General features: G+C 39.6%; 1 protein-coding gene across 4 annotated transcripts; it reads right to left on the bottom strand.

Moving 5' to 3' along the window:
* Window positions 1–917: 917 nt before the first annotated feature.
* On the bottom strand, window positions 918–19,209 carry golga2 (golgin A2). Of its 4 annotated transcripts, XM_040053163.1 has the most exons (28): window positions 19,080–19,209; window positions 17,743–17,877; window positions 15,647–15,715; window positions 14,727–14,876; window positions 14,349–14,395; window positions 13,907–13,970; window positions 13,323–13,382; window positions 12,660–12,740; window positions 12,038–12,076; window positions 11,858–11,920; window positions 11,417–11,510; window positions 11,173–11,279; window positions 10,933–10,991; window positions 10,628–10,769; window positions 10,373–10,462; window positions 10,101–10,208; window positions 9,856–9,943; window positions 9,368–9,510; window positions 8,962–9,180; window positions 7,535–7,648; window positions 7,200–7,424; window positions 6,478–6,577; window positions 6,035–6,126; window positions 5,612–5,834; window positions 5,286–5,447; window positions 5,089–5,195; window positions 4,636–4,828; window positions 918–4,308 (listed from the first exon to the last, which is right to left on the bottom strand). In XM_040053163.1, exons 1-28 carry the CDS (start codon window positions 19,125–19,127, stop codon window positions 4,043–4,045), a joined length of 3,288 nt encoding a protein of 1,095 aa, XP_039909097.1. In that variant the 5' UTR covers window positions 19,128–19,209; the 3' UTR covers window positions 918–4,042. The 4 variants fall into 4 exon arrangements, with proteins under 4 accessions (XP_039909097.1, XP_039909099.1, XP_039909098.1 ...); XM_040053165.1 differs by lacking the exon at window positions 12,660–12,740; XM_040053164.1 differs by lacking the exon at window positions 15,647–15,715.

The raw sequence follows: 19,209 nt of genomic DNA, 5'->3' as shown, positions 1-19,209 counted from the left end.
TCATGTGAAATGATATTTTAGCTGAAAAACACCAGTAAGATGTGCATTCGTTGTTGTTTATTTTGGTTAAACCAGATCAAAATTTCATAAATGAAGTGGTTATCTACTCAATGCTCAGAAGTCAAGCATCTACTGTAGTAAAAGAAGCAGAGGAAGGAGACATGAGCAATAGTTGCTCAGGGGATATTCCCCATCCCGTCGCGACTGCTGTTTTCAGTGCATGTTATTAATTGTATGTCTATATGTCCAATTCAAGCACCACCACCAGGCGTCACTATAGTGCAGCCTGCAGCCTCCATCCAGACACAATCCATGTAGGACCTCACATAAGATCAGTTCCTTCTTCGTTTCTAACCTTTTAGAGATCGAAAGAAGGAAAGAATCCAAATGAGAATATTTTTATGAAGTGTAAAGTCATGTGTTTAGTTCCCACCCTACTGCAGCTCTGTTCATCTAAACAGCAGTCTTTCCATAGAAGCTGAACCCTCCACCAGCCAGGCTCAGACATCCATTAAGACTGAGTCAGGCTGCAGACATTCACGTATTAATCATTACTTCATTACTAAAAGCATTTATTATAGGTTAGAGATATCATATATGCTTCTAGATGTACGTGTCGGCCTCGAGTACATTCAATTAACTTTGTCTGACATCGATTTTCATGCTGTCGAAATTTCAAAATATGACATTTTTTCCAGTGGCAGAAACAAACTTCCATAAGAAGCCAATTTAGCGGTTTCACCGATAGGGTCCTGATATTGTGGATGAAGGCTCAACAGAATCACAAAAGCACAGAGAAACAGTAGCTGTTATTAGTGATGATGATACTTATCCTATTATGATGGCAGCAGGTTGTAGTTTCTGTAAGTTGAGTTTTCTTTAATAATAATAAAAAATAAAAAAAAATCAAGACAAACCGTTTTTCAATCAGCTTTATTCAGGAGAAGGGGAGAAATATTACTCAAGGGGAAAAAAATCAGAAGGATTCTGTCAGAAGCAGCACTCATACAAATCAGTTCTCTCAACAATCCTTCATTTTCATCCTACGGTCACTTCGAATTTACATTAAAACTGATTAGTTGAGATGCTAACTTATTTTTCAAATAAATAAAATATTTTCTCTTTGTCAATCTTTGTACTGAATCACAGCCAGTCAGTGACCCCCAAACCCCCGACTCTGGACTAGCACGCATACAATACAAGCTGCCAGTAAATACTGCAGAGCAGCTTCCCCCCCATACACCAGGCATAATGAATATACAATATGTTACACAGGTACAGTATATACACCACCTCTTAAACAGTAGAGACAAGAAATACTTCCTCATTGCCATGTTTCAATCACGCATTTGAAAGGGAATTAGAAAACCTCAGAAATCCACACAGCTGTTATTATTTTACAAGCCCCAGAAAGTCCCCAAACACCTGATGTAGATTTATCTCTTGGTCTTACCCTTTGCTAAAAGCAGAAAGAAAAAAAAAAAAGAAAAGAAAAAAAAAGGGACTGATTGCTAAGAAGCAGGGAAGAATGATGGAGTCATTTTATTCAAAAACACCTTTTTATGGCAAAGTGCAGAGGTTTAGGGAAGGTGCTGTTTACTTTCTCTGTAAAGAAACCAACACTGAGTACATACAACTACGACACAGTCCCATCTGACGTTGTATAATATACCTAAAATACCAAACTGCTTTCTACCCAATAAATCAAGTGCGCGACTAATAATTTAATGAACATGCCCTTTAAAGCACAAGAAAGAAGATCTCAAAATTCAGAGACAAACATGTATGTGTAAAAACTTAGTAGTCTCAATGAATTCATTTTTTGGATATGACCTTGCAGTGACCCCTTATCTTGCGCATTAAAAGTAAAAAAGGACACACAAAAAACAGAAGTTGCCTAAATTTGGTCTAAGTGAAAGAAAGGGGAAAAAAAAAAAAAATCAGCTGTGGTAATTTGAATGATTAATTATAAAAGGGATGCAATTTCACAATTCAATCAATATAGTCTCCAATCTCTCTTAAAGCTAGACAGAGAAACTTGAATTTCAGCCCTGATGTTGGGAGTTTTCCCCAATGTCTTGACTTTTAATGCCCAAAGGAGATTTATTCAAGTTTTTTGTAGCCAATACAACTACCAGCTATAACAAATCAGTCCTACTTTATTCCTAATTTTTAAAAAGAGGAATTTCTTTTCTCAAAATCTAGATGGTCCCTTACCTGCAGAAATAATTTACTATCTCATTCGTTTAATCTGGCAAGACTGTGTCTCATCACACCTCCATCAACACTCAATTTAGCAGAATCCTCAGCGTGCGGCATGAAGCTTCATAGGATCCTCTCTCTTCAAAGAAGCCATGTTAGAAACACATCTGTCCCACCAGCAGCCGGAGCAGAGGTGGGATAAACGAGAAGCTATGTACAGTTTTAGTGCAATCATACTTATATAATCTGATAGAACTCTACAAAAAAAAAAAAAAGAAAAAAAAAACCCAAACAAAAAGAAAACAACCCCCACAAAAAAACAAACAAAAAAAACCCCCAAAACAAACCAAACAAAGCACAACAGACGCAATTTTGGCTGAGGAGGAAAACAGTTTGGATTTCACACGTACAGCCTCCACATACGCATGCTCACACAGTCCAGTTGTTAAAGATGTGCATCAATTCGTCATTGATATGTAGAACTACACGTAAATGTAACAGAGAAGAACAGGCTCGTGTTTTTAGTGTCGATTTGTTTGGAAACTTAAAGACCCCGAGACAGCAAAGGCGTGGTTAGGGATAAGATGAAATGAGACGAGTGACCGAGTCTGTGATGAGGTCAGCCAAATACCCCAGAGCACCAGATTACCTGATTTGAGGAAAAAAGATGATGTGTAGCTGCAGGTATAGACATTAAACTATAAGCAACTTCCCCAAAAATTGCAATAACTGCAAAGATGAAATAATGTGAAAAGCAGTCAGCAGCAGCACAGCACCCCAACCACTAATATTTATGTTTACATTTACTTTATCCACACGACTGTTAGGAGAAGATGACTTCACTGCCTTTATAACTGAGTAACTGCTTAACTTCATGGGTCTCTAAGCGCCATCTATGCCCTATACCCTATAAAGGTGATGCCTTTTCAGTCTAACAGGACAAAACATAAGAAGAAAAAAAAAAAAAAATCACAAATACTAACATTTTACAATGTACAAACATGACTTATTTTCAGTGTCTGGAGGAAAAAGAACAGTACCAATCAGCAACATCCATCTTCCTGAATTATGTAACGTAGCGAGCTCTTGACTTGAAAACTGAACACCACCTACAGTTTAAAAGCTTTTATGTGCACTAAACCCCTTTCACTCACTTAACTTCACCTTACATCTCACTCCACACTCATTAGTTACCCAACCTGATATGCTCTTTCTGCATCCCCTCTCCTCACTTCACATTAAACACACATACAGGTTAATATTGAGGTTATTACATTCAAATGTGATGCTCTCTCTCTTTTTGTTTTGTTTTTTGGCATGTGTACAGTGGATTTAAACTGACATTTGCACTTGAATAAAGTTGCACACAAACAGGCTGTTAATACTTGACAGCTCTTTCAGTACTCTATCAGCGAGGGGACAGGATATACGGCCCCATTTATTGCACATATGTGTGAGATGGGAATTCAAAACTGAGGTGGAAAAAAAAAAATCAGATTGCATTTAGGAATACTGACCACTTCCTCGCTGGGAAAAGCATCAGGGACAAACAAGAACATAAAAACAAACAGCAAATACAAAATCCTCTCAATTAAGCCTCACACACAGTAGTGCTGACACGCGGAACGGGGGCGGGTGTTTTAATGTAACTGGGTCAACGACATTCGTGCATCTTCGACCAGTCACGTAAGGTTTCCAATATTATGAAGTGTTTGAGAAGATCATCAGTAAGCTACAGACGTGGTAAACTGTAGGATTTAATATTTCCCACACTTCAACACAAGTCCAACATTTCTCATGTTTACACACACACACACACCTACGCAGTCACACCCACATCTCACACCACCAGGATCTTTACTTCGTCCTGTTCGTCAGGCCGGTAAAAGAAGGGGATGCAGGGGTTTTCTCCCAGAAAAGGGGGTGATCTTTGAGCTCCTTGAGGGTTCTGGATCTCCTGAAGCAGCTGCATGATTTGCTGGGCTGTGGCGTCCTCTTTAGGCACCAGGGGCTTGGAGTCAGTCTGGCCAGATCCAGTCAACAGCATCTGGGATGAGGAAGCTTCCAGACCGGCGGCAGGTTCTGACAGAGGGATGTCCTCCATAGCTTATGCAGCAGAGAAAAAAAAAGGTACAGAACAGTGATGTTATTGGAAATATGAATTAAAATATATTTTGAAAAAAAGAGGTAGAACAGTTGAAGCGCTAAAGGACCACTCTTTCTGCCTTTCAGACTCACACATCAGTGGATAAAGTCTTCCAGGACTATGAGTTTAAAATAAGCTTCACTGTACACACAAATATCCCAACAAAATAGACAGGATCAAACTCACCTACCTGTGGGGTTGTGTGGAAGTGTGGGTATGTTTATATTTGGTCTTTAAAATCCACCTGCTGTAAAACAATCATGATTAGCATAACTGGTTTTGCTCACCTGCTCCAGTGGCCGCATCAAGCTCTGTGTGCGTGTGTGCTTGGTGGTCTGGGTGAGTGTGTTCCTGTCCAACAGGAAGCAGGTCAGGGTTTACTGTGCCCATGCCGGCTACAGCTCCAGTGTAGCGGTTGTACCAGTCATTCCTCTCAGCTACCAGCCTCATCACAAGATCCTGCAGCTCAGCCAGCTTTGCCTATTGGGCAGAAGGGATAAATAGTGGACACAAAGGACAACAATCATGTTAAGTATGGCACACTTTTTTAGCGATGACCAGGTAAAACTTTAAGATGTGAGAGAGAAAAGTGTTCTTAGGAAGAAAGACTTTTGTCTGTGCAAACAATCTTCAAAAACTTAGGCACCTGCATATTTTGTCATGTCATGTCTTTTGTTTTCATTAATATTGCATAAAAGATATTACTGTGACATTCCTTCTGCATTAAAAGACATCAGTACCTTCATCTCCTCTTTGTCTTGGGCCAGCATGCTGATGTATTGCTCTTTCTCTTGATGCTTCTGTTTCATAATAGCCCGCTGACTCTGGTACAGAGCAATATACTCGCCTGCAAAAATATACATAACAGAAATGAATATGAGGACCAAATGATTACATATGAAACAGGACTAAGAACAACAACCTATAAAACACTCACCTATAGTGTCAGTCTCTCCAGACAGCTGGATGCAGCGGTGCTCCAGTTCCTCCACCCTCTCCTTCAGGTCTGCTTTCTCTTGCATTAGGGATGTGAAACGCTGCTGCAGCTTCTCCATTGCAGCTTGCAGGGCCTGATGAACTTCCACCGGCACTCCTCCTTCTGTTCAAGCAATAACAGAAAGGGGGGAAAAATTGTTTACATGGCACGAAAATAAACAAGAGTAAAAGAGTAAACTGGCACACACACTTGTTACTCTCCAGAGAATTTAAGTCTTTTAGTTGTAGAAAGATCTGCAAAATTGCACAAACACAAATGCTTCTGACCTGAATGCTCATGGCTGTGTTCACAGTGACTGTGTTGACCGTGACTGTGACCGTGCTCGTGGTCATTAACAGGTGTTTGGCTGTGGCGCTGCTGCTCCAGACTGAGGGTGACGCTGGCCTGGTGCCGGGCTGCTATGTGAAGCCTGCGCTCCTCCTCCAGTTGCCTTCTGGCCTCGTCCCTCTCTGCCTCCAGTTGAGCCAGAGCTCCACGAATAAAATCCTCCTGCAAGGCAACACGAAATAGAAATGAGGGTAAGGTCATACTTTTGTTTCATGCCATAAAATTAAACCATATAATTCACTATAGAATGGCACTGGACATAAAAATATGAACTTTAGACTAAGATGTGATATTAAAAAAATAAAAAGACTGTAAACGAAAGAAAAACAGAACATTTGCATGAGCTGGAAACATCTCTTTACCATCTCTTTCTGGCTCTCAAAATCCTCTGGAATAACTATGGGGGAAGACTTTGTTGGACTTTCTTGCAGGGACTGGCTTTCCACTCCATCTCCTAAAATGATATGACATGTACAACTGTTTTTTAATTCCTTAAAAACCTATCACACTAATGAAACACATGGTGCAGCAGCACTTAATGCTTTCCTGTTTTTGTTGCTAGTACACAAAAAAAAAAACTGCACTTCTTCATTTTGAACAGATTAGCCTTAATCTGCAGTTTCTCCTGTAACAACATATTATCTGCTTCAAATCAAGAAATTGTGACACTGTTATTTAAAAAGAGACAGGATAAAGCCACTATACTATTATAACTTTAGAGATAATTATCTTTAAATTGCAGGAAATCTCTCACCAAAGGAAAACAAGGCAGAAAGTGCAAACATGTCAGTAACAGAGAGATTACCTTGGTCTCTGGGTGATGTCATAAGAGCAGAGCTGTTGAGCAGCTCTTTCACCTCAGCTTTCAGCTGCTCATTGTCTCTGACTAACTGTTCCAGATGCTCCTGCAGGAAGAAACAGTAACGAAAAAACAATTAGAGTGTGTTTTTGAGAGTGTTAAGGAAAAACTATTAATATACAATAAAAACATAAATAAATAATAAAAACAGACTGCAGTTTTCCTTGAAGACGGCCAGTATAGATTAGATCATATTACAACAGTCATGTCAAAATTATAAATTTTTCTATGCATAAAAATACCTTAATCTGAAATCATTTCAAAACGTATTTTCTGCAGTATAAAAACACTAATACCAGCTCTGCCTTTCCACTCCACCTTCTCTCTAATGGCATGTACAGAGGCAACAGAATGGGCCTAACTTAAGTGCTGAATCCATTAAGTTAGGAAACCCGAGAAGGAGCAACACCCTGAAGCATTAAACACGATGGCCAAGCGAACTGCTGCAAAGTGTCCCAATAATCATTAGTACAGCTCAAAGCTGCTCTAATCCCCCTCAGAACTATCAGGCCTGACAGATTTACCACAGCAGTTCAGCTGACAGGATGAATATGAACATAAAGTATGTTCTATATTGTAATGTATTATTGTACTGAATTCTAGAATCACAACACCATCTACACAGACTGGTCACAGATGTATATATTAAAAAGGTCTTATATACATACATGGGCTTGTTTAAGCTGACTGTGACTCATCTCCAGCTGTGCACGGCCATTGCTTTCATCGTGCTGTAGTCGGTCCATTAGCTGACTCTGCTGCAGATACTGTTGGTGAAGTTGTTCCCTCTCTGAGACCAGGGCCTGGTAGCCAGCACAGTACTGCTGGAGATGTGCCGCTACCTGATCCCTCTGCTCCATCAGACCCTGAGCTTCTGTACATTTCAGCTCAAGCTGGAGGCAAGAAAATAGAAGAGGACAAAGCATGAAGACAAACAGCGAGTGCATATTCAGCTGAATTTTCATCTGTGTTTGCTTTAGGGGAGTGCTGTGTGTGACCTCACCTGCTCCTTGACGTTGTGCAACTCCTCTTGCAATTCACCCATTCTGCGTGCAAGCTCCTTTTTCACATGTTGTTCTGATTGGATGGCTGTAGTCAACTCCATGTTCTCATTCGTCTGTTAGAATGAAGGAGTAACAGGAATTTCGGTTTAAAGACAGACGTGTCAAGCACCACTGAGGTCAATCAGATACTTACTAACAAAACACAGCTCTGTTTCAAACAGAGATGGGCAGTAATGCATTACTTGTAACGCGTTACTGTAATCTGATTACTTTTTCAAGTAACGAGTAAAGTAAGGGATTACTATTGCAAAAACGGTAATTAGATTACCGTTACTTTCCCGTAGGAACGCTGCGTTACTGCGTTACTAAAACCGTGATTTTTTGCGAGAATGTCTCACGACAGTGACGTAAGCGAGTGCGCCGTTAGTGACAACAGCTGTGTGCAGATCAACAATGATCATATATCGAGGGGAGAGAGTATGAGCGTGCAGCGTTTAAAACGTGGAAGTACTGACCTTACTTTGAGTTTGATTCCATAAAAAGTGACAAAAACATTAGCGTCCGTTGTGCGTGGGAAGAAAACTTCTTTTTACACCGAAAAACCCCCCCTAAACAAGCTCCGAGTGCGCAACGACGTAATGGGAAACTCACAGAGAAACTCGCGGATTCTTCAACTGACCGCAGCACACCTGCACCAGGGTAAACCTCCGCCTACCCTAGTCCTGCTATACAGGTGAAAATAGAGCAAAAGGACCGCTGAGTCTTTGACTTTATTTATTTTCTGCTGTGTTTTACTTGCATCTATTTGAAAGACTGAGTGTAAACACACACAAAATATTTTATTTTATGTGCTGGAATGTGCAGAAAATAGGTTTAAATGTTAAACTAATTTCTTCCAGTCAGAGAATGTCGCATGTAATTAAATTTTTGCTTGATGCATAAAGTTAAAAGCTTAAAACTAATAAAACAAGTTTTAAAAAGAGACTTTTCCATTTGATTACATTTTGTATGATGGATTATGTAGAAAAAGTAGAATTGGGCTGAAAGATCTATCACTTTATCACCTCTTCAGGTTGTAAATCGTGTTTTTAAAAAGTAACTAAGTAACTATGTAATTAATTACTTTTGAAAATAAGTAATCAGTAAAGTAATGGGATTACTTTTTTGGGGAAGTAATCAGTAATTAGTTACTGATTACTTTTTTCAAGTAACTTGACCAACACTGGTTTCAAACAAACAAACAAAAAAAACAAAAAACAAAACAGATTATGAGAGCATAAATTCAAAGAGAAAAAAGGAAATTATGAAATTAAAGACCAGCAGAAAAAGTAGGATTCTGAGCACTGTGGTGCAAAAATAAGGCAGTTATAGTGGTAACTAAGGGTGTCCTCTAAAAATAAACAGATAGTAAGATTTTCAGCCTCACCAGTTTGACAAAACCGTTCTGTAGCTCAGCCAGCTGGTCCTTCAGTGTTCGGTTCTGGGTGAGAGCACGGCTAATAGTGGCCTTGTCTGACTGAACATCCTCTAGCATGCGTCGGCGGTCCTCAGCCTCCTGGGTTTGGCTCTCCACCTGACGCTCCAGCTCCCCCAGACGCGACTCCTGCTCTGCACACATACGGCTCAGCTGCTCGTTGTCCCTCAGCTGTGGAAGTATTACAGAGGATGATTAACACACTTCAGATGTAAGAGGTGCAATGAAAGCACCAACTCTCTTTGAAACATCCAGAAAGGGAAAAATCAATATGTGCTCCTTTTAAGTGTATATGAAACTATATACGAGTCACATTAACCCATTAAAATGGGTTTGGAGAAAACAATGTGAAGCACACCTGTGCCTGATACTGTGATGTAATGGCATCTTTCTCTTGTTGTAGGGCATTAAGGGCCTCCTGCAAAGCCACCTCATTTTCTGATGGTCCTGAGGACTGATGCTCTGTGCCATGCTGAGCTTCTCTCTCCTGGGATAATAACGCTAGAAGAGAAAAAACACCATTTATCAAGATTTCTAATTCTACTAAACACAAATACTGCAGCTGTGTCACATACGGCCAGTATTTTGAATGCTATATTTGATATGCTTTTAACATATATGCTAAACTAAACATTAAAATAATATTTTACAAGGTTATAAGCAGGAAGACCTGACAATAAACGCACAATGGAGCTAATGTTAATCCCGAAACTGCAGATCACTTACTGCAGCCCCATCTGCTCTCCTTCTGACTTTTGTGTTTCTTGATCTTTGCCACATTAAGAAGACATGAAAACTATGAGGAAAAGGAAGAGGCACTAGATGAGGGTTGTGTGCACTACTCACCTGCAGCATTTCTTAACTCTGCAATGCTGGCCTCCAGTTCTTGCACCCGGTTGATGTTTCTATCCCTCTCTTCTGCCACCAGAGAAACCTTGACACACACACACACACACACACACACCCACTAATTAGGCTTAAATACAAAAAAACAAACAAACAAAAAACCCACACAAAAGAAGCAGCACTACCATTTTCGCTCTTTATTCAAAGCTATAGTGAAACCATAAGCCATGCTGATGTTACTGTACCTGTGTTAGCAGTTGTTCAGTTTTGTCCTTCCACACACGACCTTCTTCCTGGATCTGCACTGCATAACAATCCCTCTCTGTCTTCAGCTGCGCAATGGACTCCATAAGCTACATCATCACAAATGTAAATAAAAAAATAATAATTAAGTCTTCTTTTTTTAACTTTTCTATATTACTTAATCAGTAATGGAATAGGTACAAAATATATTGAATATTAACACAGACAGCAGTCAAACACAGAAGCCAATGATAAGACAAAGGTCCATGTAAACCTGGTGATTGTGCGCCTCCACCTGCTGCTTCTCTTCCAGCAGTAACTGAACCTGCTGGCTGGCACTGGTAGGATCTGACTGACTTGAGCACTGGAAGAAATTAGTAGGAAAACTAGAATTACTGTCGGCCATACAATATTCAAACACTGGCCTCCTAGACATTGACTCTGGAGTTGTTCCACTACTTCCAGCATGTGGTAGGAGAAAGATGAATTCATACGTGAATGAACTGTGTTTTCCTGGAATTCAACACACCTGCTGTAACATGAGGTCAGTTATCTCGAGCCTCTTGCGAAGATCTTCTACCTCCAACTTCATTGCGGCATTTTCTTGTGTACTCAGTTTTACCTGCTCTGACAGCTCCGAGCTCTGCTGCTTCGACTCCTCACTCAAATTGCTGTGAACAAACAAATTCAGTGTTTATTTTAAACTCGCCATATCCAGACAAGACTTGGGAAACCTGTTCAAGCCAACTCTTCCATTACAAAGAATCAAAGCATTCAAAATACAAAGACCATAAAAAAAAATCTCCTCAGGTAAGTCAGGATAAAATGACTTACTTTAGTCTAAACACCTCCAATCTCAGATTGTCTCTTTCCTTTTCAAGCTCTTTGTTGTGCTGAGGACAAAAAATAAAAAAATAAAGACTCAGCAAGACAAAAACATCATAGAAACCTATTAAAAACAACCACACAGACAATACGTGCGATCAGCTAAATTAGGTAACACTGCCTTCTTACGAGTTCATTTATTTGCATTTGCATTACTCATATGCAAGTGATTGCTGGATTGGCTGTTACCTTTTCAAACTGTTTCTGCTGCAATGAGACAGAAGAGAGAGTTCTTTCAAGTTCTGACACTCTCTGCTTTGTTGATTGCAGACGGTTATTCAGCTCCTCTGCCTCAGCTTAACATGCATGCACACACACATACAAGGAGAAAGAGGCACACACATACACACCGTTAACTGCTGCAGCGATAAGCCATTGCCAAGTTTATTATTTAAAAAAATAAAAAACCCTCCCCCCAAACACACACACACACCTGTTTTCTGCCGTGCAGCCTGTTGTGTGTATTGTAGTGCTGTTTGTAGCTCCGATTTCTCAGCTACTAGTATGCCAATGGTCTGGATATGAACCTTGGAAGAGGACATACGAACAAAGAGCACCATTCTTCATATAAGACTAGATGAAGTCAGCTGACTTCACTAACAAGACCTGATTAATGAAACATACAGAAAATTCTAATTTCTCAGAGTAATTACACACAGTAGATTATTTACTCTTGTCAGAGTTAGTTAACAATATAGGAAGTGTTAAAAAGGGCAGTGTATGTTGTTGGATAACATTTTATACAAGTGCAACTCAGTGCACTCTGGCATTATGCACTGCCACATCACACTGTAATACAACGACACTATTAAGTGACAAATAAAGTTGCTCCATAGGACAAATTAAATTTATGCATTTGGGTAAGTGAATGTACCTGTAATTGCTCCCGCATGGCGCCTTGCTCTTTTGAAAATCTCTGTTCAAATTCTTTTCGCTCCTGAAGAAAGAAAAAAATAAAGTTGATTAATAACAAAGAGCAAAACATTACAATAACAAAGAAAATAAAGAATTACACAGATACAAATAGAAGGTAAAAAGAGGGGAACAAAAATACCTTTTGTAGCTGATCTGTAAGCTCCTGAGATTGCTGTGTCTGCCAGACCAACAGGATATATATTTAAGTTGGGGAAAAGTCTTGTATATACACACTTTTAATCATCACAGCAGTGCTACACAGTGTTAGCCTATAAAACATAACCAAAATTCTGGCACAGACCTCATGTTCATGCCAGACAGGACAATAATAGCACGGAGCACTAAAATAGTAAACCTATTCTGTTATTAATGTTTTGTTAATCTTTCATGTGGTTTTAAAGCTTGGAGCGCTGGTTATATTGCTAAACTCAAAATGCCACACAATCCTGCATCTACTATCAGGTTATGACTGCTCTGGTCAAAAGGTGCACAGAAAGGATCAATCATGCTGCCGTTGTTAATTCTCTGAAGAAATTTTAGTTAAGCTGACAAAAAAACAAAAAAATAAATAAATAAATAAATAAATACCACTAAAACCATGCCAACCATAATTCTTTTTAAAGGTTATGGTTACTCAAGATGACATGAAGAATGCATTAAAATGCATGCACTGATAAGAGTGATTAGGGGCAGAGGGAGACGAGTGTTACTGCAATCACACAAAGATGTGCACATGATTATGCATACACACAGCTTCTTACCAGCTGGTCTAGCTTGGTAGTGAGCTGAGAGTTTGTTAGGTTGCTGGATTCCAGGGCGGCTGCCAGCTCCTGGTTTCGACTCTATCACGTGCACACATGCATCCGGGTAAGGAAAGGGAAAAGGAAAAAAAAAAAAAAAAAAAAGAAAACAAAAGAGAGGAATAAAGTGCAGTGGCAAAAGTCAAACAAAGAACACATGGGGGGAGGAGGAGGAGAAAATTTAAATGTGAATTATTAACATGAAGGCAAAAATAGCACCATGACAAGTAGTGCATATGTTCTACTAATAATGAGAAGTGGATCAAATAATTAAATAAAACATGTGATGGCTATTAAACTGATAAATGGAGCCAGTTGAGAAGGAGAGGAGCATTCATACAAACCTATTAAAGTGTCATTTGTAAGACCTGCTCCTTCATACAAAGTCTCTGCAACAATATTGCTGGATATCTGAACTTCTACTATACTCCTCACCATAAAGATGATTTACCAGTTATATAAACAATGGGGGGGTGGGGGGGTAATATTAGAATACCTTCATTAATCTTGGAAACTCATTTGTTCCACTTGCATGGCTTTTGGATACTACTGTATGAATTAAGTGACTTGTAATTCAGGCTTGAAATGTCAAAAACTCAACAAAAAAAAGTTTCTTCGTCTTACCTCCAGTTCTCGCTCACTCAGAGGAGGTGCGCCATCTCCATTCACATATGCAGCAGATGACTAAAAGACACATCAAAGCAGACATTAATGTGCTTCCCACACAGAAAAATATCAGATGTTTTAAGGTAAATAAGCATTGTCAGGGAATCTGTGGCACTGTTTCTGTTGCCATTCATAGGAGAAACTTTAAACGTGTTTAATATAGTGGATGAACTGCAGATAAAAAACTGATTCGTCATCCACAGTAGGACATCTACTTCACCACAATGGGAAACAGCACTTTAGTAAAAACATGACAAGAATTCACTGGAAACAGTCTTAGAAACCTGAGAAAAAGCAATGTTTGTGGTTTGACCTAACAAAATTAAAGTTAAAAGAAGATCTATCAAACTATTTGAGTGAACCAGTTGATGCTGTCAGCGTGCTTCAGACCACTGGGAATGACTGGCGAAACTGAAAATGCTTTCAGTGCATTCCTACCCAGAATAGACGCAACGCTTCCTGATTAAAACGCCACATCGGTGGTGGTAGTGGTGGTGTGTTATTGTTAAAAGCCGAACTCTGTATGAAAGAAGTGTGTGTACCTCAGAGACCAGGCCATTCAGTTGCTGCGAGAGCTGTCGCAGGCTCTCTGTGGAAGACAGCGGCCTGCAGGATGACATGGACACACACATCAACAAACACTCAGTAGCTTACATGAACCACTTCACTTTATAATAGCTTATAAAAGCATACGGCTACATAAAAAAAAGGTATACTGGAAAAAGTGTTGCTTGCTGTATTCATTCTATAAGATACATATATTATAATAATCCATGACTTCAAAACACACATATATTTTATGTAATGATGTGTGGGATACCAAGCTTTCAGAACATGGATGTTACAGCAAGTGCCTGCCCTTGAAAATAATCTATTGTCTCCAAACTGTAAACATGTCATAGTTCAGAACAGTCCCCCTTCAATACCCTTCTCTTTAATTACCGATACATAGATATATAATCACGATTCTATGACAGAACCCACCTATTTTCCTCCATTGAATTCTCGTTGCCGTTGGTATCAGGGTAATCCTGCGGGGAGACAAAAATTGAAAGCAGAAAACAGAGAGCATAAGCGACAAATATAGATAAAAGGGAGACAGTCAGCACATTTGATAAAGAGAGGAATATGTGTAATAGAAAAAATAATAATAATAAAAAAGTCACATAAATGGCCTGTGCTGAAACTGTTGTTCCTATTATAACATGTATAAATTAATACAAATGCAGCAAATGAAAAAGGAACTGTTCACACTGATGCTTAGAATGACAATGCAGTTTTATGGCCGTGTGGTGCAACAATGACAGGACAAAATATATTTTTCAAGACTGAGAAGGAAAGAGAAACATAGGAGAGACACACCTGGAGGTCAGTGTTGTGATCGACAGACTCAGAGTTAGTAGCAGTGTTAGCGCTAGCGGGGTTAGACAAAGGTGAGATGTAATCAGGCTCGCTGTTTGACTCCTCCAGCAGCTGAGCTGAAGACCTCACGGCCTCCACGTCAGCGAAGGTCTGAGGCGACACATACACAAAAATGCACACACTGGTTTAAACGTACAGAGAAGTAGCAGTTTGAGCTGCAAAGAGACCACAACACACGCACAAAAATCACCAGACTAGTGTTCTATCCAAACTTTTACTGTTAACTTTATCATTTCTACATCTAGATGAGTACCTAAGCTGACAAGAAGAAATTAGACTGTAAAAAATGAATAGAAACACCTTTCTAGCAGTAATTAAGGTGTCGCACTGAAAATGAAGTTCCTGTACTGGTGCCCCATTGCCACTGATCCCACCCATGGTAGACTCTGAAATATCTGCAGCATGTCTATTCTATATTAACGCTATATGCAGTTTTGGCAAAATAAAGCTTCAGTTTTCAGTGGCTTTGATCCAGTGCAAGCAATAATCTGCCACATAAAGAGACAAACACACACACACACACCAGGATGACACATGGATATTGACATCAGAAACGTGCAACTAGCAAGAATCTGGAAACTATTTATTCAAAGCAATGCAATATTATTTAAAGATCACCAATAATGCTGCGATAAACTGATATATATTTAAAACCAATAACAGGCAGGAATTTATAGACAATTCTTTTTCATGCTTCCAGCTCAACATGACATAAAGAAAATGTTGCAGTAGAAGGAAGGTAAGAATAGAGAAGCAGGGTAAAATATTAAACACCAAATATCAACAACAGAGGGGTGCAGAGAACGATTAAAAACAATCAGGAGGAAACAAAGAAAGAAAAGCCAGGGACAGAAGCTCACCTGACAGTTGCCATAATGAGGGAGGACTATTCCATTGCTTTGACTAAGTGCTTTTAGAAAACTGTCAAACTACAGGAAAAGGAGGAGAAAGAGATTGGAAAAGGGAGAGAAAAATTCAGAAAGTGACAGAGCGGTAAACAAACAAGCACAGGGAAGCCATTTCTATAAGCAGGAGGTCTAGAAGTATGCAAGAGGGCAGTAAATGTAGACTGGACTTGTACAGACTCTTTTATTCTGTTAAAAACCACAACAACTAACAAGAGAAAAAAAAGTAATTTAAACTAAATAACAATTACAATAACAGCTTGGGGAAAGCACAGCATTTATTTTTTTCAAACGTAGTAGTAGCAGAATGAAATAGTCTGACTGCAATAACTGCACTGATAACAAAGTTTAAGATTTAGCTGACTGGCTGGTGAAAAAAAAGAGAGGGTGTAACAGAGATGGAAAAGTTGCATGTGAGGGCAGTCAAGACAGGAAACATGCTTTTGGATAGAAAGCCAAAAGCAAAACGCAACTTTTGTCTGGTAACAACTGGATGTAGTGCAACTCAGTTTTATATGTGAAGTGTATGAAAGCATGCTGCAGACTGGAGTTTCTGCTAATAGCCAGAAGCAGGGTGACAGCTGTCTCACGAATGTATCCAAATGCAGGTCAAATGTCGTTGAGCAGACTCTCGCCACATGCGCAACTGCTGTCTGAAAGCACTACACATATTCTCATGGGTACTTATAATTTGATTAGAGAGCTTTGAAAACAGGCCACAGCAGAAGATGGTGTTCCATATTAGTAATCAAAATGACATTAAATACCAAAAAAATGTTCTTAAAAAAATCCAAAACTTGGTAGACCGTCAAGTGAGCTCAAAGAATGTGATTGTGTTACTTGCTGAACACAATTTGTGCCAGTACTTTTTAAAAATCACCAGAACAAATATCAAAGCAATGGTCTTGTTAGCACATTAATTATGTTTTTTACTCAAACAAGTACAAATATGGTGAAAAACAAGTGAGTAATGAAAATCAGAAAAAGAAAATCCCAGGGAAACAGGAAATTTGAATACCCAGCAGCCACCTCAGCTCAACTTCAGATATACAGAAGAAATAAATGAACTGATGGATGAACAGCTGAATAATGAGTCACCGCTTTGAAGATCAGGAATTAATTATTATTTATCAGGTATAAAGAGTGCTACTAAAGCACAGGATAAACCTAAAGCAGCAGCATAGAGTAGAGAACTGGCTGATATTCACAGAGGGATTCTCGGGAGAGGAGACTTGAAAACCTATCATTTTTTAATCAGTGTAATTTTATGATTACTCCCACTAAATGTTCTATAACAAAAAGCTGATGAACCTGAATGCTGAAACAATCAGATGACATAAAGTGTAAACTGACAGGGGTAGAGGACAGTGAGTTACTGATATGCACGCAAGTTGCTACACCAGTACTTTTTTGGATAAGTTATTAAAAATCAGCATATACATTGTGGTATTGAAGATATTGGAAATAGTAAGTGTTTTGAGACAAATAACAGAATATATTCAGCTGCCTATCTAGCCAAACTGGCTACAACTCCAGCAGCTTGGACTGCAGCTGGTGATAGTAGTCAGCCAGTTCATCATGCTCAGATTGCTCCAGGTTCTAGCTGGAATGCTGCTCATCTGTGCAGCAGAACAAGGACTACTTTATACTTTCTCATAAAATTATATATTAGTTCTTGAAATTCTTACCTTATGCTACATATTGCAATATGTAAAAGCCAAAGTTGTGGTCAGGGGCTTAAAAAACACTGTCTCATGTGCAACACTCTTCTTCATGTCTGTCATCAGCGCCGCAAAGAGGTCTAAATAGTTCTACTCTGCTGGCCCTGTGTGTGTATTTGACAGGTGTAAGTAAAGCAAATGCCAACTAGATGGAAAATCAGCCACCCGATCTGATAATTGGCAAAAAGCAATATATGCTCTTCAGCCAAACACACAAATACAACACCCTGCAGCTTCAAAGAGCAAATCATCATATGACCATCTATCAAGCACAAAAAGAGTACGACATTTGACGACGACAACAACAATAAAGCAAACTGTTATGCTTACATTGTCTGGAGAGTTTCTGTCTGGTGAAGGTGCATCATGTTGGCTGGATCCCTTCACCTTTCTCTTCTTCTTGGCTCCACCTCCTTTTTCTCCTCCTACACTAGCAGGGGAGCTCTTCTGTTGAAATTCCTTCAGCTGAGTAGGAAATGGAAAAGAAACCCATAAACGTGTGCAGATGAACAATGTCTACTAATATATGTTTATTTTGTCACGTGTTACACAGATAATACCAGGACTCTGCAACTGTCCCCAACTATACATATTAATTCAAACAAATTACACTCAACACCTTGAGCGTCGTATCAAGCTGAATGAATGAGGCAATAAAATACGAATTCAGTGCTCCTATTCCAAAACAATGCACCAGCTAGCAGAAAGATCCGGCTTCAGACGGATGAAGTTAGTAAGTTGCGCTAAACAATGATAACCTGCGTATGATATGCATATGACGGTTAAAGCATGCCAGAAAGCTCTCTGCGGGCTCTAAAAGCTGTCTAACGGGAACTGCTGGTTGTTGTTTTTTTTAACAGTAAAGCTAAATAGCAGCAAAATGACATGTCACCATGGCCACTTATTCGTGAAGCTTGTGGGCCAGCAAGAAATGCTGAGGAGTGACTTCTCGAATCTGATAAGGCCATCTTTCTGACTAGCCGAAAAAGACACCAAGCCAAAGCACACAGCAGGACAGGGAAGAGGGGTGTCAGCTGTCAAAACACCCCCGTCAGTCCATCCAGCTAACTGTGCTGCAGGGGTAGCTTACAAGCTCAATGAGTGCTTTGTTTTAAAACTACCGTTTGTTAGACATTTTCTTATGAAATTAAATTCTGCAGATAACATAAAAAGCTGGCTGGCTGCTGTGCGACATTCCTTAGACTCACACGTAGCCATATATTCATCAGCTAGTTAGCTAGCTTGCTAACGTTAACTTGCCTGGGTTAGCACGTTAGGCTTTAACTACATTTAAATGTCAGATGGAAAGTCAAGTAAAGCGGCCAAGCAAGTGGTGCAAGTTAATCTGCGAGTAAATAAACAGCGTGGGATACTATGCGTGTCTCTACTAACTAAAAATAGTCTACATAATCTGGGAAAGTTAATGCTATCACCAGAGGCCCCGATAAAACATCGGTCTCTCCTACGCAACAGAGCCGCGAGAGGAGCGGAGGATGTCGGACAAGCGACAGTGCAGTACTCGGGCGACGTGTAATGACAACACCCTTGCCCCGTAAAAATATACATAACGAAAAGACAAGAAAACAGAGTTAACACAGACTTGTGTACACAAAGTGGGAACTACACTTTCCGCGATATGTAACTGCGTTGATTGTAAAATACTTTACCTTTTTCTTAGCTGCAGCGAGTTTTATTTGCCTACTCTGGTCGGCCATCCTGCTGCTCTGGTGGTCAACTGAGCGATCCACGTCATCAGCTTGGCGCTCATACGCGTCTCAGCCAGTAGGTGGCGCAGAG

Source organism: Simochromis diagramma, unplaced genomic scaffold (assembly GCF_900408965.1).
Source record: "Simochromis diagramma unplaced genomic scaffold, fSimDia1.1 OVJJ01000596.1, whole genome shotgun sequence".
In the NCBI taxonomy this organism is placed as follows: domain Eukaryota; kingdom Metazoa; phylum Chordata; class Actinopteri; order Cichliformes; family Cichlidae; genus Simochromis; species Simochromis diagramma.
The sequence above is the reverse complement of the archived record's forward strand: the minus strand, read 5'-3'. Positions and strand labels throughout refer to the sequence as shown.

What these genes read in the sequence shown, in the direction of transcription:
- golga2 (XM_040053163.1), bottom strand. Translation starts at nt 19,127, where the DNA reads ATGGCCGACCAGAGTAGGCAAATAAAACTCGCTGCAGCTAAGAAAAAG. An exon ending in GGCTGCACGGCAGAAAACAG is followed by an intron (nt 11,280 to 11,416) that starts GTGTGTGTGTGT and finishes ATGCATGTTAAG; the next exon opens with CTGAGGCAGAGGAGCTGAAT. An exon ending in AGAACGGTTTTGTCAAACTG is followed by an intron (nt 7,649 to 8,961) that starts GTGAGGCTGAAA and finishes TCATTCTAACAG; the next exon opens with ACGAATGAGAACATGGAGTT.